Source organism: Diabrotica virgifera, chromosome 9 (genome assembly GCF_917563875.1).
Source record: "Diabrotica virgifera virgifera chromosome 9, PGI_DIABVI_V3a".
Classification (NCBI taxonomy): domain Eukaryota; kingdom Metazoa; phylum Arthropoda; class Insecta; order Coleoptera; family Chrysomelidae; genus Diabrotica; species Diabrotica virgifera.
In genome coordinates this window covers 36,247,195-36,275,041 of record NC_065451.1, presented here as the reverse complement: position 1 = coordinate 36,275,041, position 27,847 = coordinate 36,247,195, and the positions used below count along the sequence as shown (strand labels likewise).

General features: G+C 32.5%; 2 protein-coding genes across 2 annotated transcripts in view; one reads left to right on the top strand and one right to left on the bottom strand.

Annotated features, from left to right (window-relative positions):
• LOC114329376 (sensory neuron membrane protein 2) overlaps positions 1 to 27,847 on the bottom strand; it is a 164,856-nt gene that overhangs the window by 23,484 nt on the left and 113,525 nt on the right. The gene's annotated exons all lie outside the window — the stretch shown is intronic.
• LOC114329377 (uncharacterized) lies at positions 5,098 to 21,297 on the top strand. Its single transcript, XM_028278455.2, has 2 exons — positions 5,098 to 5,708; positions 18,661 to 21,297. Exons 1-2 carry the CDS (start codon positions 5,285 to 5,287, stop codon positions 19,098 to 19,100), a joined length of 864 nt encoding a protein of 287 aa, XP_028134256.1. The 5' UTR covers positions 5,098 to 5,284; the 3' UTR covers positions 19,101 to 21,297.

The following is a 27,847-nucleotide window of genomic DNA, read 5'->3' as shown; positions in this document are numbered from 1 at the left end:
TAATTTATTAGTCTTTATTTTTAACTTATTTACACACCCTATTAGGTATGTATTATTATTTCATTTTTATTACATTTACTATTTACAGTAATAGGCGTGGATCTCGCATACCAAAAAAAGTTGATTAATAGCAAGCTGAAAATTTGTTAACAGTTTTAACGCTGTCTAGTCGGACAAACGTTGATGTACGGGAACACTGGAACAGGGGAAGTTTTAATTGTGGGACAGTTTAAAAATTTGGAACGTCAGATTACGAAAACGTCCCATTCATTTTGTCGGACAGAACATCCAATTGATTTATGATGCTTTCATTAAACTCTCATGCAAAAATCAGACTGCTATTACTAACCAGCATGATTCCTGTCATTTGACATGTTCTTCGTGTTCCACTGATTAAAATGACCAGTCGGCGTGATAAACACCAGTCTGATTTGTGCATGAAAGTTTATTGAAATGGTAACAAATCAATTGGACGTTCTGTCCGACAATATACATGGAACGTTTTCGTAGTCTGACGTTCCAAATTTTTAATATGTTCCACAATAAACTTCCCCTGCTCCAGTGTTCCCATAAATCAAATTGTCCGACTAGACACCGTTAAGCTATTAACAAATTTTCAGCTTGCTATTAATCAACTTTTTTGGTACGCGGGATCCAGGTCTATAAGTTTTCGACACACACTGAAACATATAAGTTATATACAATTATTTATTTATAATTTATATTTGACCTTTATAATACGCGACATTCAGATAACGACTGTGTCCGATTCATAAAAGTTTTCAATTATACAGGGTGTAACGAAAATACAGTTCATAAATTTAATCACATATTCTGGGACCAAAAATAGTTTGATTGAACCTAACTTACCTTAGTACAAATGTGCATATAAAAAAAGTTACAACCCTTTGAAGTTACAAAATGAAAATCGATTTTTTCCAATATATCGAAAACTATTAAAGATTTTTTATTGAAAATGTACATATGGCATTCTTATGACAGTAGCATCTTAAGAAAAAATTATAGTGAAATTTGAACACCCTATAAAAATTTTATGGCGGTTTAGTTCCTTTAAACCCCCCCAAACTTTTGTGTACGTTCTAATTAAATTATTATTGTAGTACCATTACTTAAACACAATATTTATAAAACTTTTTTGGCTCTTAGTACTTTTTCGAAAAGTCAGTTTTTATCGAGATATTTTGAATATTTATCAAATCCACCACATATTTGTATATGGTTAAGTACGATTATGGAGACTTGGTATTAATATGAAAATTTATGTATGATTTACATTTTTAGGTATATTTTGAACCGTATTAAAAAAGAAGCCATATCTCGATAAAAGGTGCCTTCTCGAAAAAATACAAACAGGCAAAAAAGTTTTAAAAACATTGTGTTTAACTAATGGTATCGCAGTAATAGTTTAATTGGAGCGTACACAATCATTTTGGGGGTTTAAAGGAACCAATCCCCCATAAAATTTGTATGTTAACATATTAAAAAAGAAGCCGCAACTCCATAAAAACTGCCTTATCGAAAAAATACTAAGAGCCAAAAAAGTTTTAAAAATATTGAATTTAACTAATGGTACTTACTACAATAATAATTTAATTGGAACGTACAGAAAAGTTTGGGGGGTTTAAGGGAACAAAACCCCCATAAAATTTTTATGGGGAGCACAAATTTAACTATAATTTTTCTTTAAGATGCTGCTGCCATAATAATGCCACATATCCATTTTCAATAAAAAATCTCTAATAGTTTTCGATATATTCGAAAAAATCCATTTTCATTTTGTAACTTCAAAGGGCTATAACTTTTTTTATGTGCATATTTGTACTAAGGTAAGTTAGGTTCATTCGAACTATTTTTGGTCCCAGAATATGTGATTTAATTTATGACCTGTATTTTTGTTACACCCTGTATACAGGATGTCCCCGAAAATAGTGCGATCTTTTGAGGTATGGAAATAATACGCAATGTAAAACAAAAAAGTCCTATAGCATTTTTTTCTAAAGTTAACCGTTTCCAAAAAAAAATTACATTGTTCTCCATATAAGCGAACTTTTATTTTCATAAAATTAAATAATCCGGCATCACTGTATAAGAACTGTTTGTGACTTAGGTTATTGACACCAGAAATATAGGTCAGACAGGTAGATACCTGCAAAATAGGTATACCACACCATGTTCGAAAATCAAACAAAACAAGAAATGGTTTGTTGGTTCAGGAGGAAGACAGGGTTTAATGTAAATACTAAAGGCCCATTCTGCAACTATTTTTGGATTGTAATTCTCTATCTTTAGATTTTTGTATACATGGTTGTCAGATTTCAATTTGCATACCAAAATGTATTTTGGTTTTTTGGCCAAACGATTGAATTTAGATAAAAATGTTATAAGACATTTTTGCTCTACATGGTGCCTTCTACCTATATCTTTAAGGAACGAACTATTTTCAGGGACACCCTATATTAGTCCACCTCTATTCTCGAACCTTCTATTGAGGCGACATCCAGTCTGCTAAGGCTTCCAGTCTTTTCCATCCTATTCGACGCGAACGCCGAATAATACGGAATCAGTAGACTCTGGTAGACTCGCAGTACCTGAAAAGAGGTACTTGGAGACGGTTATTTACAAGGGTCCGATTTAGAGGTCACTTTCAGGTGACTGACGTATAGTCGGCTCGGAAATTCAACAGCAAGTCCTCTGATATCAACAAAACCGTAATTTAATCCAGACATATTAATATATTTTTTACCAATAATAATAAGATATTTTAACCAAATAGCGTTTCAAAATGTGCAGAATAGTTTTTTATTCGGTTCCGCTAATGAAATTGCTTTTTTGTCCTTAAAAGTAGAAAAAAGAAGTTAAATTTCTCTTGTTTATTATTTTATCCTCTACTAATCTTAACTGTACTAATATGCAAGTTGACTACTAATGACGAATATACATTATTAATGTCTCTTTGGACATGTCCATCTTTGGATATGCAGGCCTCCCCAATAGGACCGGATTTAAGGGAGGGCAGGCTGGGCAGCTGCCCGGGGCCCCCACAAAGCCCAAACTTAAAAAAATCAGCACATCATTCACACATAATAATTTTTGTGAATCGATTAACTATGGTATTTCGGTATATGGAAGGTTTCACTGCTGTTAAAAGGTTTCTCATATTTTTGCCAAATCACGGTCATAAAGCAGAAGATATATTAATGACATTTTTGCAAGAACATGATACCGATTTGAAAAACTGCAGGGGACAGTCCTAAGACAACGCGTGGATTCTGTGTGCCGTCCACTCTCTAAATTTTGTTGCAAAAGCTGCAGCTGAGGGTTGTCCTGCTGTCACTGCATCCTTTGATTTCTTAGAACAACTATATGAACTATATGTATTTTTCACTTCCTCTCCATAGAGATACAACTTGTTAGTCGGATGTTTAAAAGCTGCGCCTTTAAGAGAAAGCAACGCCGACCGTTGCAGAAATATTACTTTTCCTAAAAGAGTAGGTAAATACTACTGCTAAGATGATCATCTAGAAATGATGCCGCAAAAGCACTAGTTAAAGGTTATAAATCAGATTAAAGGAGCAATATCAAAAATTTCAGCAGACGGTGAGCAACAATTTAAAACTCGTAGCGATGCAAATGGTTTGTATAATCGAATGTGTTTACTGGAAACAGGAATATTCCTGTTTCCAGGAAATCATAGAGATGACAAACAGCACAATTCGTATTCCCCAAGATCCAATTATTGACCTTAATTCAGTAGTGGCGGCACTTAAATCACTTAAAGAATTTATACTCCTTTTAAGAATATTCGACTGACACCACTGCTCACTCATTGAAGCTTACCGCTTACCGCCTTATATTAGCAATGATTAAGATAAAAATCTAGTGGTCGACTGGTACAATATGTACAATTTTTCATTTAATTTAAAGAGGAAATCGCCTCATCAAATATAAGTTAAGAATTTCAAATGTACCGACGGCTAAAAGAGAAGAATGTGAATGATGCGTTTCCAAACGTTGAGATGACACTTCGTTTAATTATATTTATTTCTGGTGCTAACTAACTGAATGGAGAGAGATCAATCTCAAAATTTAAGTTAATTAAAAATCGACATCGGTCTATGATGCGCCAAGAGCGTTTGAATCATCTCCCTATAATGAGCATATTGAACACGATGTAGGGCCCCTAACAACCCTAACTTTTGTTTTCTCTCTTATCCACTCCGTTCTCCCTTTATACATTAGTCTTATGTGCAACATTTGCCTTTCCATTGCTCTTTGCGTTTTTATGATTTTGTCCATGTTTGCTTTTGTAAACGTCGTGCAAGTTTGGGAACCATAAGAGAAAGAGCAGGGAGTACGCATTGATTGTATACCTCAGCCTTAAGATGTGGTGGATATCTTTTGTTTTTAAGGATGTAGCTTAGTTTACCATATGCCTCCCATGCTAGTTATGACGCCCATGGGCGGTACGTTAATTATATAAAAACGAAATAAAAGAAAAAAATTATTGAAACACTACATCTTAAATTAAAAATAATTAGAAACAATTAGAAATTCTAAACCAAATAAAATTTTTAGCGAATTAACTGTTCAAACAAACCACCACCTTGTGCCGAACAAATACTCTATTAAGCTGTAAGCCGAATTTAGTTAAAACGAAGGGGGCATGCACCACACGTGATAGAAGGCGCACGTCCTCGGTGTCGCCCCGTTTCGTTGTATGATAAACTAGCTAATACTTTTTATATCAGACGATCCGTCAACGTGCCCGGTAAACCCGTAAGACAGCCGTGTCGTTCCCGTCCTAACATAAATGCGGCTTTATACAACACCTTTCTCATTGAGTTCATTAACCTTCATGTTTTGGCTAAGTTGGATTATCTTTTGTATCAGTTGCTCCAAGTTGGTGACACGCTGGAATATTAAATAAAATTTAGTTATGTTTACGACTTTCTATTCTTTCCGCAATAGGACCACTATTATCTATTTAAATTGGACCTCTATTTGACATCTAAACAGTGTTGCCACATCTAATAGACGGCCATAATACTACAACAGTTCCTATTGCACCCACCTCTCTTTTTGTATAAAGATAAACACCAACAAACCAACATAGAAAAAGAAGAAGTGAAGAAGAGGTTGAGGTTAGACAAATTCTCAAAAAGCCGGTAAAGTAAAATAACGCCAAAAAACTAAGAAGATAGTAGTGTAATTTTGATTATAAAAATACACAATTAACTCTTAAATACTTAACAATCAATATAAAATGCCAATAACCAGAAGCGGTGCAGGTGCAGGCGCATCAGGAACTAAACAATCAGAGCAAAATGGTAAAAAATCCGCTAAAGTAACAACTAAAAAGACGAAACCCAAAGCATCCAAAAGGGACGCTGGTGAGGAAGTAAATGAAGTACCAAAAAAATCACAGAAAGCAGCTGTTGATGAAAATAATGTTGCGCCCAAATCGAAGAAATCTAAAAAAGTGAAAGATGCAGTTACTGAAGAAGCTGAATCTGATGCGGAAGTAAATAATGATGTTCCAAAAAAATCACAGAAAGCAGCTGCAGATGAAAATAATGCTGCGTCCAAATCAAAGAAATCTAAAAAAGGGAAAGAGGCAGCTGATGAAGAAGTAGAATCTGAGGATGCCGATGGAACCATATACCAGTTTAAAGCAAATGATATTAAAGGTAAGGAAGGTGGGAATAAGCCACAGAAATCAAAATTTTCATTACTTAAATGTTTAAATTGGCGTTCGAAAATTGTTATAATGTGTTTATACCTTATTTTTTTAATAACATGTTAGGATCCCATTATACAGGGTGTCAAAAAACTCTCCTTACAAAGACTAGAGATTCCTCAGATAATTTTAAGACAATTCCACCCAATTCATCTAGTGTGAAAAATGCTTTCTACAGTAGCTAGGGCTCTTTTGATACATCCAGAGCGCTTCTATTTAGCAAAACGAAAACTGGTACACCTATTTTTATCTTCCAGAGATAAATTGATTTCATCAATTATGAATTTCTAGTACCAGTTATTTTATTCAGTTTTGGGTATGCAACAGTTATTTTATCAACTTTTTTGTCTTTAATTTTTAAGCATTTTTGACACTGGGTTATGAAATCAACCCATGCAAGGAAGACTATAGTAACTCAAAAACGTTACATTTCACTTACTATTACGGTATTATTCTTCTTTTTAAGCTGTATTTGGTAGAAAAGTATGGTAAATCAGGTATGAATTTTAAGGCAACCAGTAAAGCATTTGCATGTATATAGTAAGTTTACTGACCCACACTCCTGCAGGCAAAAACCATAGTAAGTTGAGTTACTTTAGTCTTCATTGCAAGAAACAGCCGAAGGTATTGCAAGTTTGAGTCAAACTGTTTGACTTACTATAGTTTTCTCTAGTAAGACTCTAATTTTAGTTATTCCGATTAACTATAGAAATGTATTTTATTATAATTTTTTAAATAGTACTGCTTTGCTTCAATAAATCTGTTACTAATAAGTCTAGTCTAGAATAAGTATTTTTTCATTAACTGTTTCGACCAAAAATATAGAAAGTCTACAAAATTTAGCAAAAAACCTATTTTTGTTATCTTTGATCTGTGAAATCCCTTAAAACACGTTCGCACCTAACCTAATGATACTAGACGTTCCTCAGAAACGGATATGGGTTTTTAGGTAAAAAACAGGAATATTGGATTAAAACTCAGACACATGGATTAGTATACAGATATTTAAACATTTTTTTTTATTTACTGAGCCTGTCAGTAAACTGGTAGTCAGGATATAGATGTATGTTTTTAACTATATACTGAATACTAGTATACTGGCAGGCTAATCTAGACAAAATAAACAACAATATTCGCTGTATAATTGGGAAAAAATTGGTCTTATTTTATTATTTTTTTTATTACCGTAAAATGGGGTGAGATTGATCTCCCGGGGTGACATTGATCATTTGTCGTTGTATCACATATATGTAGATACAACCGGCCACAATGTAAAATTGTTTCTGGTTGTGGCACTATTCATTTCTTGGATATTGACTATGATCAGTTCACGTCGTTGTTAGTTTGCAATTGCCATTGGGAAGAAGTTTTGTGGCTTTGAAATTAACCATAATTTTTGGCCTATTTTTATACTTTGTGTACTTTTGATGGTAGAGAAAGAACAGAGGTAAGTTTGCTATTTCTAGTGTTATAAAATTATTTTGTATGGTTCTGTAATAATAATTTTAAGTATCTAGCATTTTAACTAACGCCAGCTTTTTTAAGATGGCGGATAATATTGAATGGGGTGACATTGATCAAGTAATCAATCTAACCCCACGTTACGTAAGTTCCAGAAATTAATTTATAATTTTTGTCACAGATTTAAGAATATCAATCACAATGGGAAGAACGTACAAAAGACAATTAGGCACTAGAACGTATGGCAATTTTAATGAAGAACAAGTTAATCAGGCGCTGCACGATGTATTGGAAAATGGATTATCGCTAAGAAAAGCCGCAAAAAAATTCAAATTGTCCTACGGAACTTTAAATAACAAGTACCATGGAAGGAAGATTAAGAAAAGAGGTGGACAATCTGTATTCACATAATATGAAGAAGAAGTAGCCATTCTAGCCATTATAGAAGTAGCCATTTTAACGTGTGCAGATTAGGGATATCCTCTAAGTGCAATGGATTTGAGAATGTGCGTTAAAAGTTTTTTGGACAAAACTGGTAGAAGTGTATCTAGTTTAAGGAGAATATTCCTGGAATTGACTGGGTAAATAGCTTGTTGAAGAGACACGGAGGTATTGCTGGTAAAAGATTAGCAACTAATATTAAAAAAAGCCGAGCAGAAGTATCTCCGGACCTGATTAAAAAATACTTTGACAATTTAGAACAAACGATTGAAAATGTTCCAGTTGAAAATATTTTTAATTACAACGAGTCCAACATCTCAGATGACACCGGAAAAAAATTGTGCATCTACCGAAGAGTATCTACCTATGTCTGTCAGGTAAAAGGAGTTTTAGAAGAAGAAGAAATCGAAGTTCAAGGCCTTAAATCAGCAGGATCGAGGAAGATTTTCAAAATAATTAAAAATGACATATCCACTGTTCCCTTCAAGGAAGTAGTTGCCTTACTACCAGATCCAACACTTGAGACGATTTCTGATAGGATACAAAAATATCATTTTCGCGGAGAAATTAATATAAAAGAATGTTAAATCAAATTTTTTTTTATATATAAATTGTTCTGAATTACATTTTTAGTTGTTAAAATATGTTTTTTTTTGTATAAATAAAGAATAGTACAATAAAAATAGTGTGATCATTCTCACCCCGCATGATCAATCTCACCCCTTTGTAAAAATTCGAAAAACTGTCTGACCGAATTAGTCAGGGTTAAGATTGATCATATTCTATTTAAAAGCACTACTGTTTCATGCTATAAAATCATCATGATCAATCTCACCCCAGTCACGGGTCTAAGATTGATCACCCTTTTTTTTATGAGATAAGTGGATTTTTTTAATAATTAAAACAAAACTAGTGTTAAATCACTACTCTTTAGATATTATTATAACACGTGAAGTGTTTAAATATAGAACAGTAACAAAAACGTTTAAAATATAAATAAAATAAAGGTAAAATTGATCAATCTCACCCCATTTCACGGTACAAAAGAAACGTAATTATCATTCTAAATAACTATAAGAAATAAATTTATTGATTGACTTGTGTATGGAACAGTTTGTAGCAAGGAACTATGCATAGTCCTGGTGAGTCGGGGCAGCTGGGACAATAATAACTCGACCTTTTTCGGGCATTTTGCTTAGTGCAATATCGGCACCGTAAAGTGGAAAACTGACGGAACGTGGCGCTACATTCTGAGTGAAATAGAAAAATGTAACAGAAAAAGATAAAAACTGAAGGTGGGATTCACCCCACGTGAAATAGATTAAACGCAACGTGAAATAGAGAAATTTCTCTAAAAATTTTGTGATTTACGATCCTTGAACAAATACAAATCCCTTATTTATGGTTATTTATGGTGAGAGTGGAGTGGATTGCCTTGTTTCATCGGTTGGCGGTGTTGGCGGTACAGTGACACACTTCAAAGACCCTTCAACTGGGCAACTGAGGGTACAATCAGTGTCGTCGTAATTGTGTGGTATAACTACGTTGGACGTTGAAATTAGTAGACACTTGAAGCTCGCTTTAACACATGCTTCAACCTCGTCGTGAGATTGGGGTTTAACATACCACTTTAATTTTTTTCCGTGACCGGAACTTGTTCTGGGTAATGCATATTGTTTGCAGTTGTTTGAACCTGAATAGCCTTGTTATTGTCGATAACGTCCATTACTATGCTCTCACGAAATTGCAAAAAAGAAGTTTTCTTATTCGATGCTCACTTGTAGATGTAAAAGCTGTTCCAAATGCATATGTCTAATAGATGGAAAAACAATTTTCTATACCACCGAAGTGTTTTTCCTGGTACCGAGTAATATTTAATTTAATATTTCTTACCCTGGAATATTTGTATTATCCATATTTCATCAATAAAATTCACCAATATCACCATATAACCTTAAAATTATCACGTGCTCTAAATGTGTCGATAATATTGTTTAGGAACGAACTACCAGTATACTGGCAAAGATTACAATATTAGAGACTACATACATATACAGCGTCTACATCTCGTTCCTTTACTCCTGGTCTGCGTGAATATATAAAGCATTGAATTTAGTAGAGCTGTGAGCTAGTAAAGTGGTAGTCAGTATATTACCGAGAACTCGAACTACCAGTATAGTGGTAGTCAGGTGCGAACGTGTTAAAACCCTCTATATACAGGGTGGTGAATCGGAAAACGGGCCATAGGAAACTCAATGTAAAATTTTAAACTGTTGAATTCCTGCTTCCCTAATTATGTTACATCAAAAGTCATGAGAAGTTATTTGTAGAGGATTGAAATCTGTATTAAAAACAGAAGTTACAATTGTTCTATGATTTAAACACATTCCAAAATTTTGAAAAATATAATGTATTTACCGCAGTAGGTATGTGTGGGCATGTTAGGCCACACATTACTATTTAAGTGACAGTGAGCACACTATTGACTGAAGAAAATATCTTTATTATTAATACTTTCTCCTTAACTGAGGGTATCTGATCAACTTTATTGTGTTTTAAACAATAAATGATAAAATAAATAAAGAAATTGACAGTTCAAATTGTTAATATAATAAATTCATTGTCACCGAATGCAATCTTATATACATTATTGCACTGTGTGTGGCGTAACTTTGGCGCATATTGTATTATATTTTACAAAATTTTGAATAATTATTGTTCGTAGAACAATATTAACAGTTGTTTTCAATACAGATTTCAATTCTCTACAAATAGTTTCCTATGACTTTTGATGTAAAATAATTAGGGAAGCAGGAATTCAACAGTTTAGAATTTTACATTGAGTTTCCTATGGCCCGTGTTCCAATTCACCACCTGGTATATAATATAACAGAAATTTAAATTTGTAAGATGTAAGTCTTCCAAAGATAACGTCATTTACTGTTACTAAGTATAGAGTAAGTATGTTTTTTTCCCTAATTGCTTAACTAACTATGCTAAGTCTACAAAATTTAGCAAAAAAATGTGTTTTTTGTTACGTTTGAACTGTGAAACCCTTTAAAACCCATTACATATAATATACCTAAAATTTCAGGTTGTAAGGCGTATTTCTTCCAAAGATATCGTCATTTCTTAGAGCAATCTCTTTGCGAAAAATTTTCAAACTTGATTTCTCAGTTCAACGTCAAAGTTCAATGTCGAAATTATGAGGTATTCTACTACTAGCAGGTTTTCTTGCTTTAAGTCAGTAGGATACACCGTTTTCTAGAAAAATCAGTTTGAAAATGTTTCGTCTCTTGAATTTGAAAGTTAATTTAAAAACTATTCAGAAAAACGAAAAGTGGTACGTCTATTTATCTTCCAGAGATGAATTAATTTTATCGATATTGCCAATTTGCGTTTTGGGTAGGTCAAGGGTTATTTTATCTCATAACGTTTTTGTCTTTAATTTATAAGCATTTTTGACACTATGATTATTGAATTATGCGGTATTCTGGTGCTCAAAAGTTACTTTTGCTTTGTCGGTAAAATACACTGTTTCTTTTTTGAAAATTTGTTTCAAATTTTTTTCAAATTCAAAAACCGAAAAATTTTCAAATCGATATTTCGTCCTCGTGGATGTGAAGAGAGCTAACCCACATTTGCTTAAAAATGATCTAACTCCAGCATCGCAATCAGAAAGAAAGATTTCATATTGTAGTGAAAAGATCTAAGTGAATATGTAACATGTTCACTTAGATCTCTTCACTACAATATGAAATATTTCTTTCTGATTGTGATACTGCAGTTAGATCATTTTAAAGCAAATGTGGGTTAGCTCTCTTCACATCCACAACGACGATTTCTAGAAAACAGTGTATCCTACCGACTTAAAGTAAGAGTACCCTTTTAATACTAGAATACCTCACAATTTAATAATCTTATTTATAATAATAGTAAGGGTCTTCTAATGCGGCCGATATTATAGTGGTAATTACATTGTCGTCACATCTTCCGTATTTCTGGAAATCTAATAAACTTTCTTATTTTAAATGGAACACCCTGTATAATATATTGTTTGCGTTTTGAAGTTCTTACAAGATACTGATTATTTTTCATGTTATATTCCCTATACCTAAATGCCATAATTTCGGAGTTACTGCTACATTTATTAAAAAAAATTTTTAACCAAATTATAAAAATCAATGTTTTTGGCCTGGATATACATTATTTTAGGTTCTTTGGATAATTGGAAACAAAAAAGGTCTTTTGTATTTAGGTTCTTTGGATAATTGGAAACAAAAAAGGTCTTTTGTAATTTTCCTCAAAAGTTAATCGTTTCCGAGTTATAAACAATTTAAACCTGAAAAAAATCAAAAAATGACGATTTTTAAGGTTCAAAACACAAGTAAAAAATACTATTTTTGAAACCACAAAGCATCTAAATTCAAGTTCAAACCTTATTTTATCAGGTACCGATAATTAATTTGGTCTTATGTAATTTTAAAACATTAGTTTTTAGTTGTTGATCACCAGTCCTCTCATATGCGCTTTATTAACAATTAAAAAAAAAACAATGTTTTAGAATAAAATATGCCAAAAATTCTTATAGAGAGCTGATAGAAGATGGTTTAAGCTTGAATTTAGGTACTCTGTAATTTCAAAAAATTTTCTTGTTTTTGAACCTTGATAATTGTCATTTTTCGATTTTTTTTTCAGTTTTAAATTTTTTATAACTCGGAAACGATTAACTTGAGGGAAATTACAAAAGATCTTTTTTGTTCCCAATGATCTAAAGAACCTAAAATAATTTCTACACTGGCCAAAAAAATGTAATTTTTAAAATTTGTTTAAATTTTTTTTTTAATAAGTGTAGCAATAATTTCGATATTATGGCATTTAGGTATAGGAAATATAACATGAAACATAATCAGTATTTCTTAAGGACTTTAAAACGCAAAAAATATACAGAGTGTTCCATTTGAAATAAGAAAGTTCATTAGATTTCCAGAAAAACGGAATATGTAACAACAATGTAATTACCACTATAATATCGGTCGCATTAGGAGACCCTGAGCCACCAAAATCTATAAAAGTTAGTCTAGTGGTTTCCGAGAAATTGCTGTGTTTCCATACTTTCTCGTTCCCCTGTATATATTTTGCAAAGGAGAATAGGGAGATTGCATAGTTTATGGAAACAATGAGTTTTTTATGCAATGTGACATTTTTTGACACCAATTTTTTGTTAAAACTCGTTATTTTAAAAATGTCATAGACGTGTCAAATTACATCATTGGAAATTGGACGTCTATAGACGTTCTGTCCGTCACTGTGTTAAAAATGTTTAAAGCATAGAGTTATATATTAGCATAGAGAGAGTGTCTTTCAAAGCGAAGTGACGACACCATCTTTTTTATTTGGTTTAGTGCTGTTTCACTCTTGCGCATAGTAAAGCTGCTACAGTTGTCCTCTTCCGTGCCTATATTCACACTGAATGTCATCCTAGATTTTCGATACAATGTGTTAGAAAGAGATGCAGCAAACCAGTCCATGAGATCTTGTCGTCAGGAAGCGCGGAAGGTAGGCTCTCTCTATGTTAATATATACCTCTATGGTTTAAAGACAAAAAAGTTATGCAATAAAATAACTGTTGCCCTACCCAAAACGGACGCCTATGACCGGTACTAGAAATTGGCAATTGATAGAATCGATTTATCTCTGGAAGATAAATAGGCGTATCAGTTTTCGTTGTTCTAAATAGAAGTGTTCTGAAGGTATTTAAAAAAAAACTAATTACAAGGCGCCATCTTCCAAGAGCTCTAGCTCCCGTAGGAATCATTTTCAGACTAGGTGAATTGGGTTAAATTTTCTTAAAATTATCTGAAGAATCTCCAGTTTTCATTTGGCAGGAGAGTTTTTGGACACCTTGCATAAATCATACGTTTTCTTAAGAGCACACAGTAGTGATCAACAGGTAGCAACAAACACGGTCCAAGATTGCGAAAGTTCTTCGAACTTGCAAAAGTGAGGCAACAGTGCGTCGGTAATTCGACACTGAAAGTAACGTTTATACTATCAAAAACAATAATTTCTATACACATAGGCGTGAAATGTTGCCAAGTCAGTGACGTTTGATTTCTTGTTATAAAAAAATCGATTTTTAGTAGTTCCAATGTGACACAAAATCTAGGCACGGGATAAAAAAGTTTATTATTTAAAGAAAGTGTATTTTTTTGTCTTTCTTAATGGCGGTACAGGCTCATTTTTTTCAATATTTTATTTAGTTATAGAGTAATTTCCACATACTAACATATTTCTGGAATAGGGAACTTGCAAAATTTTTAAATATTAAAATGATATTAAAAAACATAAGGTAACATGATCTTAAAACGCTTGCATGCGAAAAAAAACCAATATTTTTAACCCGTACGCTAATTACGACGCTTTGAAAATGCTATAAAATTGAAATATCTTACGAGGCTCTTGAACGTCCTTCTATTGGTTCGACGTCACGGGCCACGGTCAACCGGGCCTAGCAGTCGGAAACAACGCGATTAGGGTAGGTATCACCGGTATATTACATTTTAATCGTCTTTAATGGAAAATTCCTAGGTATTATTTATGTTCATCTTATATATTGTAATAAGTAGTTCCCCAATCAGCTTAGTTTTAAACTGAAATTGATAAAGTTGAGTGCTACTTTGTAAAGAGTTTAAAACGCATAGGACGAGGGTTTTTCAAAAGGTCAACCTGACTAACTTACCTACCGTTGATGTGTTCATGGTGGCAACTTTTATAAAAAGTAGTGAAAGCTATTCTATTGGAGAAATGCGAGGTGTCAAGGCAAATAAGTAAGAGTTATTAATAAGCATGTTTAAACCGTTTATAACAATAGTTTGGTACCATTATATTATAGTATACGGTTTACCCCTTGGGTTTGATCTACCTACCTCTAGCCAAAGGATTTCGTATATCCTGGAAAAGATTATGGTGTAATTTGCATTATAATAAAGATTCTATTTTATTGTAATGTTTATTAGTACCTACTGGAGCCAACAAAATCCTTCTTTACAAAGTTAATAATACGCATAAATAAGAAGAATCATTATTGTAATTTTACAAGTTAATATCTTTATCATCTCAGCTTATACTTACACCGCATCCCTCGGTAGACCGCAAGCTATAGTTGAAACCCGACTGTAGACCGCATACTATAGTAGCACCAATACTTTTTAGTTACTCTTACTTTTATTACTAAAGTTTTGTTTATTTTTAAGTTACTTGTTTCTTCTTTGTTCTTCAACACAAGAAACGACAAAAGTAATTTCATAAAAAAGAACTTTTTGATACATGTCAACAGAGATAAAATGTTAATATTTTGCCTGTCACAGAAAAAATCATTTTTGCCACAGAGTAAAACAAGATATTTCAACTATATTATTTATCTATGGGCAAACTGCATTAAATGCAATAGCCCACCGAACGGGCAAACGATACAAGTGGCCTGTGGCGTCAGACCCCAGCTCTCGCTTTTGAAGTTGTTTGAAACGGAAATTTTAGGCGCGGAACTTTGACCATATGTTGTACGTACACTATTCATTGTTTAGACGTAAAATTTTGAATATAACATTTTAAAACATAAATTAACAATTTTATGCAAAAAAATTTTTTAGTTCAAGTTCCCTATTGGGCTCTGTACCGCCATTGTTTATTATATTACGAATATGTGTGCCAAATATCTTGACAAAATATTCAAAATTAGAGTCTCAATCTTGGAACGCGTGTGTTGCTACCTGTTGATCGCTACTGTTTGCTCTTAAAGATATCGTTTATTTTCACCTAAAGTTTGATATAAAATTTGTTTGAACCTGTACTGAATTACATTTTTATTTTATTTTACATATTTGATCAGGCTATTTATTTGATGTTTATTTATTTATTTGTTTATTCACGGGCAAGCCCTATTCAGATATAAATGTTACAGTGTTCTAAATTATATAACATAATTATACAATTATATATAACATTAATGTTAACCAATTATATAACATAAATTATCATAATATAACATAAAGTGGTTTGAGAAAAAATAATGCTATGAGTAGTACAGTTACAAAAAAGAAAAAAAAAAAGGAATAAGATAACATTAGGTCAGTACAAGTACAAACAAAAGATATCACTTAAATCAAGGTATAACGGTTTTGAGTTATCTAATACATACAGGTCATGTAACACTTACTAATCACAATACAAAAGCTCTGGCCGAAAATATTAAAAAGTTAAAAAGTTAGGGAAGAAATATGGTTTTTAAAGCGGGAAACTGATATATTAAAAATTTCGAGGTTATTTAATGAGTTAGCTAATCGAAGAGTTCTAGGAATAAATGTGTTGTAAGAATAATTGAATCTATGAAAAGAGACATGAAAGGTTTGCACCTGCCTAGTCGAACGACTGGGGACAAATAGAGATATTTTGGAGAGAAGCTCGGGGCAGTTACACAGCCCCGTTGATAATTTTAAATAAAATTATCAAGTCTCTTTGTTTTCTGTGTACCTCAAGAGGAGGTCAGTTCAGTATACGCTCTAATACAGAATAGTCGTAGTATACATGCATCTTAGTGGCAGTATATCTCAGAAAATTGTGTTGGACAGCTTCAAGTTTCAGTTTATGAGTAAAGTAATAGGGGGACCAAATTGTGGAACAGTAATCGAAATGAGATCTAACCAGGGAGAAATAAAGGGATTTAATAGCTGAGATGTTTGTAAAGTCTCTGGTGGTTCTTTTTATAAAGCCAAGCATCTTCATAGACTTCTGTATTGTACTGTAAATGTGTGATTTATAACTAAGGGCGGAGTCAAGGATCACACCTAGATCCCTAGTTTCAGAGGCAGAATGTAAGGTCAGATTATTTATACTATATTCGAAGATGATTGGATGATGAGTTTGGTGGAAACGAAGAATATGGCATTTGGATGCATTCAAACACATACCATTTTGCATACACCAGTTAGATAGGCGATCAATATCACCTTGTATACTAAGTGAATCAGCCTCACATGTGATTATTTTAAAACATTTTAAATCATCAGCGAATAACAAAGTTTCACTTACTTGGAAACAGGGTATTAGATCATTGATAAATATATTAAACAACAGAGGTCCCAAGTGTGATCTTTGTGGTACACCTGAGGTAACAGAGATGGTATGAGAATAGTGATGATTAACCCTGACAATTTGTGATCTTTGCGTAAGATAGCTCTTGAGCCACTTCAATATAAGGCCATCAACTCCGTATAAATAAAGTTTATGAATCAAGAGCTCATGGTTAACTTTGTCGAAAGCTTTGGAAAAGTCAGTATACACAGAGTCAACTTGTAAACCCCTCTCAAGAGCATCTGTCAAAAAATCAACATATGTTATGAGACCCAATTCTGCTGATTTTTTGGATGTAAATCCGAATTGTTGGGCCGAATAGCTCTAAGAATACAAATGGGACGATAGTTACCTATATCCGATTTTCGACCTGATTTATATATTGGAGTGACATAAGAATTTTTCCAGTAGTCTGGAAATTCCCCTGTTAATAAAGACTTATTAAATATATAAAAAAGTGGGCGCGATAGAATGAAGCTGAATGCTTTAAGGAAAGTGGGGGGAATTCCATCAGGACCAGGACCTTTGTTGGTATTGAGTTCAGACAGTTTTTCGTAGATTTTTGAAATTTCAATGTGATAATTAGACACATTAACCAAAGGTGAAATCTGGGTTACATGCGGATGTAAGGATTGGTTAGTATAGATGGAAGAGAATTGGTTAGCAAAAAGATTAGCAATATCAGTTCCATTGAAGGCAGTACGATCTCCAAGAGTCATTGTATTTGGTATAGCGTTATTTTCCCTTTTACTACTTACAAATTTCCAAAAGGATTTAACGTTATTAACAATAGAATGTTCGGTACGTTGAATGTAATCAGCATAACACTGTCTTGATAAAAATTTACATCTAGTTCTTAAGTTACTAAATGCTGCATAACTTTCTGGACACCTTGTGCTCTTATATATCTTGTGCGCTGATTTCTTCTCGTGAAGCAACTTCTTCAGTTCAGAGGAGTACCAGCATGGAAATTTCTTATCACAGATTTTTTTTAGCGGAACAAAACGATCAATGATGGAATAAAAAATGTCGTAAAATACAGAAACTATGTCAGAGAGCTCTTGTCCTTGAAGTGCATCATCCCAATTAATTGCTTCAAGAGAAGAACGAATTGCTGCATAGTCAGCATGAACAAAGTCATAATAATACTCTTCACCAGATGAATGATCATTTGTGATTTTGAGTGGCAAACTGCATTCAAGCGGATGATGATGTGTGTCCACTGGAATTAAAGTGTCGATAGCCTTCAATACAGCCTTCAATACATCCAATACAGTGTCGATAGCCTTCAATACATACAATCCCAATGGAGATAAAATGAGATCAAGTGTAACTCCTCTATCGTTGGTTATTTCGTTGGTCTGGAAGAGATTGAGAAAAGCACAGATATTGGATATAGTTTCAATAGAATCAGCTTCAGGTTGTGTAGCTGTAGGCTGAGGAGAAGCAACGGAACAATAATCATCGACATCCCAAACTGCAGATGGAAGATTAAAATCACCCAATAGAAAAAGGTTTGCTCTATCGTATTGCTCGCTTATAGTGATAAGCTGTTCAAAGTATGATTGGTATAAAGTAGCTATAGATTTAGGTGGAAAATATACTGTACCGATTATAGATTTGTTATTAAAGAGAACAAACAACTGTTCAATCGAAGGATCAGACTGAATTTGATAAGAAGGAATTGAGTTCTTAATGGCAATCAATACTCCCCCACCTCTACTGAAGACACTGGAGTCCTTAGAGCGGTCGGTTCTGTAGATATTGTAGTTGAGAAGCCCAAGTTAATGTAGTTGATGTTGCGATTTCCATATTGGAAATCGTTCTAAAGAAAATACATTTTATATTATAATTATTGTTCTTTATAGGTAACGAAGTGTCTCTGGATAAGTACAAAGGACATGTATGCATTATAGTGAATGTCGCATCTAAGTGTGGACACACTAAGACCAATTACGAACAGTTAGTTGAGATTTTTGATAAATATTCCGAAGATAAAGGGTTACGGATCCTAGCTTTCCCTTGCAATCAATTTGGCAAGCAAGAGCCTGGTGATAATGATAAGATCTGTGAATTCGCTGAAAAGAAAAACGTCAAATTTGATTTATTTGAAAAAATTGACGTGAATGGTAAAAACGCTCATCCCTTATGGAAATTTTTGACCAGTAAGATAAGTGGACCAAAAGGCAGCAGTATAGCTTGGAACTTTGCAAAATTTATAATTGATCGAGAAGGACATGTTGTGGAAAGACATGCTTCAGCTGTTAAACCATTAACACTAGTAGAAAATCTTGAAAAACTTTGGTAATGTTTAGAATTAGTCATGTATCATCTAATAATTTTGTTATTGTATCGCACTTATTTAGAATATTTCTTGTTTTTGATCCATGTTTAACGTTTTTCATGTAAAATGTTTTGTTGTTTTTGGAAATTTTTAACTGATAAAGTACGTGGACCAAAAGGCAGCAGTATAGCTTAGGATTTTACAACATTTGTAATTGGTCAGGATGAAAACGTTGTGGGAAGACATTCTTCAGCTGTTATGTTAAACATCTTTAAAAATTTTGGTAATGTTTAGAATTATTCATGTATCGTCTAATAATTTTGTTATTGTATCACATTTATTTAGAATATTTCTTGTTTTTGATCCATGTTTAATGTTTTTCATGTAAAATGTTTTGTTGTTTTTGGAAATTTTTAACTGATAAAGATACGTGGACCAAAAGGCAGCAGTATAGCTTAGGATTTTACAAAATTTGTAATTGGTCAGGATGGAAACGTTGTGGGTGTGGGAAGACAACCTTTAGCTGTTAAATCTTTAACACTATTAGAAAATTTTTAAAAACTTTGGTAATGTTTAGAATTATTCATGTATCATTTAATAATATCATGTATCATCATTATTAAATGATACATGAATAATTCTAAATGTTACCAAAGTTTTTAAAGATTTTCTACTAGTGTTAAAGGTTTAACAGCTGAAACGTTGTGGGAAGACATGCTTCAGCTGTTAAACCTTTAACACTATACTAAATTTACAATCAAGATGCAGTAGTAATAAACAAAACAAAACACGTTAAATGCTACTAGGAGCACTCCCGAATCATAATTTACAATGTATATACATTGTAAATCCCAAATCATGATTTCCAAAGTTTATACATTGTAAATTATGATTCGGGAATGCTCCTAGTAGTATTTAACGTGTCTTGGTTTGTTTATTTCTACTTCATCTTGATTGTAAATTTAGTATAGTCGAAAATCTTTAAAATCTCTGGTAATATTTTGAATTGTTTACGCATTATTAAATGATACATGAATAATTCAACATTACTAAAGTTTTTAAAGATTTTCTACTAGTGTTAAAGATTTAACAGCTGAAGTATGTCTTCTCACAACGTTTCCATCCTGACCAATTACAAATTTTGTAAAATCCTAAGCTATACTGCTGCTTTTTGGTCCACGTATCTTATCAGTTAAAAATTTTCAAAAACAACAAAACATTATTATCGTATCACACTTATTTAGAATAATTCTTGTTTTTGTTCCATGTTTAATGTTTTTCATGCAAAATGTTTTGGTGTTTTTGGAAATTTTTGACCGGTAAGATTAGTTTGGACCAAAAGGCAGCAGTAAGACATAGCTTACAAAATTTATAATTTATCAAGATAGACGTGGATCCCGCGTACCAAAAAAAAGTTGAGTAAGAGCAAGCTGAAAATTTGTTAATAGCTTAACGGTGTCTAGTCGGACAAACTTTAATGTATGGGAACACTGAAACAGGGCAAGTTTTAATTGTAGAACAGGTTAAAAATTTCGAACGTGAGTACCACGAAAACATTCTATGTATTTTGTCGGACAGAACATCAATTGATTTGTTACCTACCCTTCATTATACTCTCATGCAAAAATCAGACTGGTGTTTATGACCAACTGCGAATTTTATTGAGTGGAACATGAAGAACGTGTCAAATGACAGGAATCATGTTGGTTAGTAATAGCAGTCTGATTTTTGCATAAGAGTTTAATGAAAGGGTAACAAATCAATTGGATGTTCTGTCCGACAAAATACATGGGACGTGTTCGTAATCTGACATTCCAAATTTTAAACTGTTCCACAATTAAAACTTCCCCTGTTCCAGTGTTCCCATACATCAAAGTTTGTCCGACTAGACACCGTTAAGCTATTAACAAATTTTCAGCTTGCTAATAATCAACTTTGTTTGGTACGCGGGATCCAGGTCTAAGAAGGAAATGGCGTGGAAAGAAATGCTTCAGCTGTTTAACCTTTAACATTAGTAGAAAATCTTTAAAAAAATTTGGTAACATTTAGAATTATTATTCATGTATTACATATTTTTTCATATATTATTGTCATCGCAAGTGTTAAGATGTTTTTGTTCCATGTTTAACCTTTTTCCAGTAAAATGTTTTTGGTGTTTATATTTTATGATGTTTCTGCAGGTATTGAAATAAATAAACAACATTTCAAAATAAATAAATAACGTTTTTATTAATAAACTTATAATTGGCCTGATTTGAAATATACAAAAAATTATATACATGGCAGGGCTGGATTTACATATGGGCTGAAGGGCCTTTAGCCCAAGGCTCTAGAATTCAGGGGGCAGCAAATTTTGTTAAAAAAAAATAAAAAATGGCAGGGAGGCGGCAAATTGTGGATAGCCCAGGGGCGGCAAATCTTCAAATCCGCCTCTGATACATGGTGTGGGATTAGTGCTAGGAAGTCCAATTACTTGCTCATTTTTCATAGGGGATACGAAAAAAATTTAAGTTGGATATACAGGGTGTCCAGAAACTCTACCGACAAACGAAGACAGGAGATTCCTCAGATAATTTTAAGACAATTTAACTCAATTCATCTAGTCCGAAAATACTTCCTAAAGGAGCTAGAGCTATTTGAAGATGGCGTCTGGTAATTAGTTTTTCTTAAATATCTTCAGAACGCTTCTATTTAGAAAAACGAAAATTGGTACACATATTTATCTTCCAGAGATAAATCGATTCCATCCATTGCAAATTTCTAGTACCGGTCATAGGTGTCCGTTTTGGGTAGGGCAACAGTTATATTATCGCATAACTTTTTTGTTTTTAATTTTTAAGCATTATTGAGTCTGGATTATTAAAATGTAAGGTATTACAATACTAAAAGATACTCTTACTTTAAGTCGATAGTATACATTGTTTTCTAGAAAAATCGATTTTAAAATTTTTCGTTTTTTGAATATCAAAAAAAAATAAAAAAAAAACTATTTAGAAAAACAAAAACTGGTACGTTTATTTATATTCCAGACACGAATCGATTTCATTAATTGCGAATTTATAATACCTGTCATATGCGTCCGTTTTGGGTAGGTCAACGGGTATTTTATCGCATAACTTTTTTGTCTTTAATTTTTAAGAATTTTTGACACTAGTTTATTAAATTATGAGGTATTCTAGTAGCCAAAGTTACTCTTGCTTTAAGTTGGTAAAATACACAGTTTTTTTTTTGAAAATTTTTTTCAATTTTTTTTTCAAATTCAGGAAACGAAAAATTTTCAAATCGATTTTTCTAGAAAACAGTGTGTCCTACCGACTTAAAGCAAGAGTACCTTTTAGTACTAGAATACCTCACAATTGAATAATCTAGTATCAAAAATGCTTAAAAGTTAATGACAAAAAAGTTATGCGACAAAGAAACCGTTGCCCCACCCAAAACGTACGCCTATGACTGGTACTAGAAATTCACAATGGATGGAATCGATTTATCTCTGGAAGATAAATATGTGTACCAATTTTCGTTTTTCTAACTAGAAGCGTTCTGGAGGTATTTAAGAAAAACTAATTACAAGACGCCATCTTCAAAGAGCTCTAGCTCCCTTAGGAAGCATTTTCGGACTAGGTAAATTGGGTTAAATTGTCTTAAAATTATCTGAGGAATCTCCTGCCTTCGTTTGTCGGTAGAGTTTCTGGACACCCTGTATATTAGGCCACACTTTAAAAGTATACATCTCCACCCATGCTGACAGGATGCAACAAACATATTTTTTAATAGAACACCCTGTACCTATATTTTTAAACTCTCCTCGATGTTGTCGTTTTTTAATGAAAGGTTTTGCAATGTTGTCTGCAGTAGTTTAAAAGATAACTAAATGTTTTTATTAATTTTGTAGCAGTATTAATACCCTGTAGAATTCTAGAGTTTGACATCCAAAAATCTATTCATATTCAAACGATTTTTAAAATAGTCTATTGTTGTCTAAAATGATTTACATATCGAAATATTTAACTTTGGTGTACAAGTCTAGTCAAAACTTACAATGAGTATTTTCTGAGTTTTCTTCAATAGAACATCCTGTATTAAATTTTACTTTTATTATATCTTAAGCAGTCCTTATATATAATTGCTTTAATTTGTGAGTTATTCAAGAGTGTTCAAAAATGTAAAAACATACAAGGTGTTCTATTAAAGAAATTAAATTTGGGCCACCTTGTCAATATCTCCTGAGACCCAGAAACTGTAAAAGAAGCCGAGGACGACCAAAGACGACATCAAAAGAGTATCCTCAGAGTAGAGAATACTGGAAATAACTGAGAGAGGCCTATGTCCAGCAGTGGACGCGATTGGCTGATTAATGATGATGGTCCAATAATTTGGTATATTATGCATGTTATTAGAAAGGGTACCCCCCGTTAAGATAGGCAAAATGCCCTCACTCTCAGAATTCAATTTTTTAAATTTTTTTACGTTCTGTGCAATTAAAAAATGAGATAACGCGGATTTTAACTCGCCACCCCCTTACCCCTCCCCCCACAGCCAAAAACGTAGATTTTTAGATTTAATTTTTTTTAGTTGGGTTGCAATTGCTTTAAAAATTTCAAAAAATTCACACGTGTAGCTGAGGCTTTTACAAAATATGTCCATTTTTTATGCAACCTTAGGTCGAGTTTACTTAACCTCAAATTTTTTTTTAACTTTTTTAAAACCTATAACTTTTTTTTGGAGGGGGCTGCAGGTCCAATTTTTTTTGGATTTTATGTATTTTATCAAAAGCTATCTCTCTGATTTTTTTCAGATTTTTCTGTCAGGTGCGCCATCTTGAAAAATCCGGAAAACTGTTTTTTTAGGGGGGTTTTAGGGATTTTCTCCATTTTATAGACTGCAACATAGATCAACTCAAAGTTTTGTTAATAGATTATGTATAATTTGAAATAAATGAGTATTTTAGGATTATCAAAAATTGGGCAAAATGCCTTTAAACCCCCCAAAAACCATGATTTTTTAAGTTATGTAAGGGTTTTTGCGGGCTTAATGATATTATTTTTTGAGATCGATACAGCCTGAATATTTTTTTTTTATTTTTTTACGTTATATGTGAATAAAAAATAAGACTAATCGCATTTTTAGCACACCACCCCCCCCCCCCTGCCCTACAAAAACGTCAATTTTTTTATTATTTTTTGTTTAAAGTTGCAATTAATTTAAAATTTTTATGAGGCGTCTACAAAACATATCTATTTTTTATAGACCCGTGTTAGGTCGAGTGTACAATACATATAACCTCAAAATTCCTTTTTTATTTTTTTAAAACGTATTTTTGACTTCCAATCGATATTTTTTTAAAACGTCCAATGAATATTGTACTTCTCTCTCTCTCTCTCTCTCTCGCGGACGGCAGCTTCAATACATGCTTAGCGCTCATTTTTAAATTTAAAAATAATAGTTAGTAATAAAATAATGACAAAAATTTCTTTAGGCTATTGCAGGGGGGCTTTAAGCTTTGAGTTGGTCACTTTATGACTTTCATAATAATAATTTTTAATCGAGTTATTAAGCCTTGAAAATGGCAATTTTCGCGTTTTTCAAATTTGAAATTGTATGTAACTCGACAACAGTCAATTTTATAGAAAAATCACAAGATACCTTTTTTGCTCAGCTTGATCAAGAGAATCTAAAACAAATTTGTCCGAAGTGAAAAAATTGATTTGTTGAATTCGTTTAAAAAAATGTTTAAACAATTTTCCGACCGCGGTACTGCCTGGCACCTTGTGGATTTGTTATAAGGACCTGTTTTTGAGTAAGTTTGTGCAAAAAAATTAATCGGAATAAGTTACCTAACGGGACAAGCATACAGCGTGGACTATTTGCATTAGGAGCCAAACGTAGATGGTTTGTAAAATACACAAAAGACAAAAAAAATTAGCAGCCATCGCCAAAAAAAATTATACGTACCTATTAAAAAACAAAAAAAAATGAGGTTATAATATGTACACTCGACCTTCGGGTCCATAAAAATAGACGTTCTGTAACAGCCTCAGCTCTGCGTGTGAATTTTTTGTAATTTATAATTTAATAATTAGGTACTAACTATTCTAAATGCGACATAAGCCACAATTTAACTAAAAAATGATTTTATTAACGTTTCGACGTCCACCACGGACGTCGTTGTCAAAATACAAAATATTAATAAATTAAACAAAAATGTTGCTTGGTAAACAAATCTTCTAATAATTTAATTCAATCTGACTTAATTAGTTCTATAACGCCACATGAGGCATATTTTCGTTTTTGGACGCAAAAGTTAGTTTATTTATTTTCATTCAATTTGCAACCCAAGCAAATAACCTATACCGTACCGAGCTGTACTATCTGATTGTCTTATCGATTTGTTTATTTTCAATAAAAAGCTTTATTAATCGTCCCAAACCATTTTTTCAGTGCGTCACAGATTATCGAATTCTCTCTATCGCATTACAGATGGACAATAAAATCATTTTTTAGTTAAATTGTGGCTTATTTCCCATTTAGAATAGTTAATTACAAAAATGCCACAAAGAAATAGCTTCAGAACAACATTTATAATGAATGTAATTGCAAACCAACTTAAAAAAAAAAAAAAAAAAAAAAAAAATTGATATTTTTGGCTTTGGGGGAGGGGGAATAGGGGAAGTGGGCTAAAATTGCGGTGAGACCTAATTTTTTAAAATCATATAGAACGTAAAAAAATATAAAAAATATTCAGGCTGTATCAACCTCAAAAAATATAATTAGACCCGCAAAAATCCTTACAAAACTTTAAACAAACACGGTTTTTGGGGGGTTTAAAAGTGTTTCGCCCAATTTTTGAATATCCTAATATACTCAGTTATTTCAAATTATACATAATCTATTAACAAAACCTTGAGTTGATCTATGTTGCAGTCTATAAAATGGAGAAAATCATCAAAACCCCCCTAAAAAAACAGTTTTCCGAATTTTTCAAGATGGCGCACCTGACGGAAAAATCTAAAAAAAAGTAGAGAGATAGCTTTTGACAAAATACATAAAATGCAAAAAAAATTGGACCTGCAGCCCCCTCCAAAAAAAAGTTACAGGTTTTACAAAAGTTAAAAAAAAATTTGAGGTTATGTACACTCGACCTAAGGGTCCATAAAAAATGGACATGTTTTACAAAAGCCTCAGCTACACGTTTGAATTTTTTAAAATTTTTAAATCAATTGCAACCCAACTAAAAAAAATTAAATCTAAAAATCTACGTTTTTGGCTGTGGGGGGAGGGGTAAGGGGGGTGCCGAGCTAAAAATCTGCGTTATCTCATTTTTTAATTGCACAGAACGTAAAAAAATTAAAAAGATTGAATTCTGAGAGTGAGGGCATTTTGCCTATCTTAACGGGGGGTACCCTTTAATGTGTCAAAATCGAATTCAAAATTAATGTTGATATAAATATACAATTTCAAGATAACCAACTTTTGGTTACATATATATTAGGATCGAATTTTGATAGTAGGTTAGAAATGATCAGTGATGCCCATATCACTGGAAATGATTGACTCGTCACCGGTGTTGCCAAACTGATAGAAATTTCCCTTTTTGCGGGATTTCTTTAACATAAACACAAAAGGGAATTTTTAGTCCAGTCTAATTAAAAAAAAATCAAAAGATGTGAAAATAATTAAACTTGTCTTCTCCCTCTCTCTTTGCAGCAATTAAAATGATAAAATTGATCGAAGTTGAAGTTATTTCTTTCTATTTAATCTATTTTATTATGAGTGGATCACAGTCTTACAGATTACAGTCCAAAACCGACCGAATGGGGAACTTGCGCATTTTTTTATTACATAATAGTGTTCAGTTTTGTATAAAATTTCCAAAATTTCACGCCTCAAAAACTCCTAATAACTTAAAAGTAGGTACCTACAAATTTAAAATCTGTGTATTTAAACCATTTCAAACGACCCAAAAAGCGCACGAACACTTGTCACGTCAATGAACATCACTATATTTTATAATGACATTTATCGAATGTCATTGTAATAATATATACCAGTTTATATAAAACACTCTTAGGGGAGTGCATATAGATTTTCACTTTGGAAAAAATCAAACAAGATAGAACTTTTTGTAATTTCATTAAGAAATGTTTAATAAACAACACATCAAAACGTTCTACTCGAGAAGTGGGTGCTTCATTTTTTATTAAACAAATGAACTACGAAATTAAACAAATGAACTACGAAATTAGATGTTTTTTTAAATAACTCCGAAAATATAAATTTTAGAAAAAACTGACTTTTTTTAATGGCATGGACTTGTCATTCAGCCAGTCACAACATTAGTATTAGTGTCATGTGTAGTGTGTATGTTGAGTAAGTGTCTTGTTACTTTGCAAAGTCGACGTCATTGTCTTTGCAAAGAGACGCTAATTGTATCCGAACGTCTGCGGTCCCTCCGGTAAAATTGACTTGACCATTGAAAAATTCAGAAAATTTTACAAAAAAAAACCTTATATAAAGAATTTTCTCAAATTAAATCTGTATCTTCTATATTTTTTTATTTATAACGCTAAAGTCACCCTTCTCACAAACATTGGCGCACTGTAAACTAACGTACGGCGAAGTGCACGGTTGAGTTATTTTAATGTAATTCTTTAACTAATGGATCAAATGAAATTTTACAAATTAAACATGAAAGACGAATATTTAAGCTATCTTATGGTTATAATAGAAAGAAATAAAATGTATGGGCATAAGTACGGTGTGGGCGGAAAGTG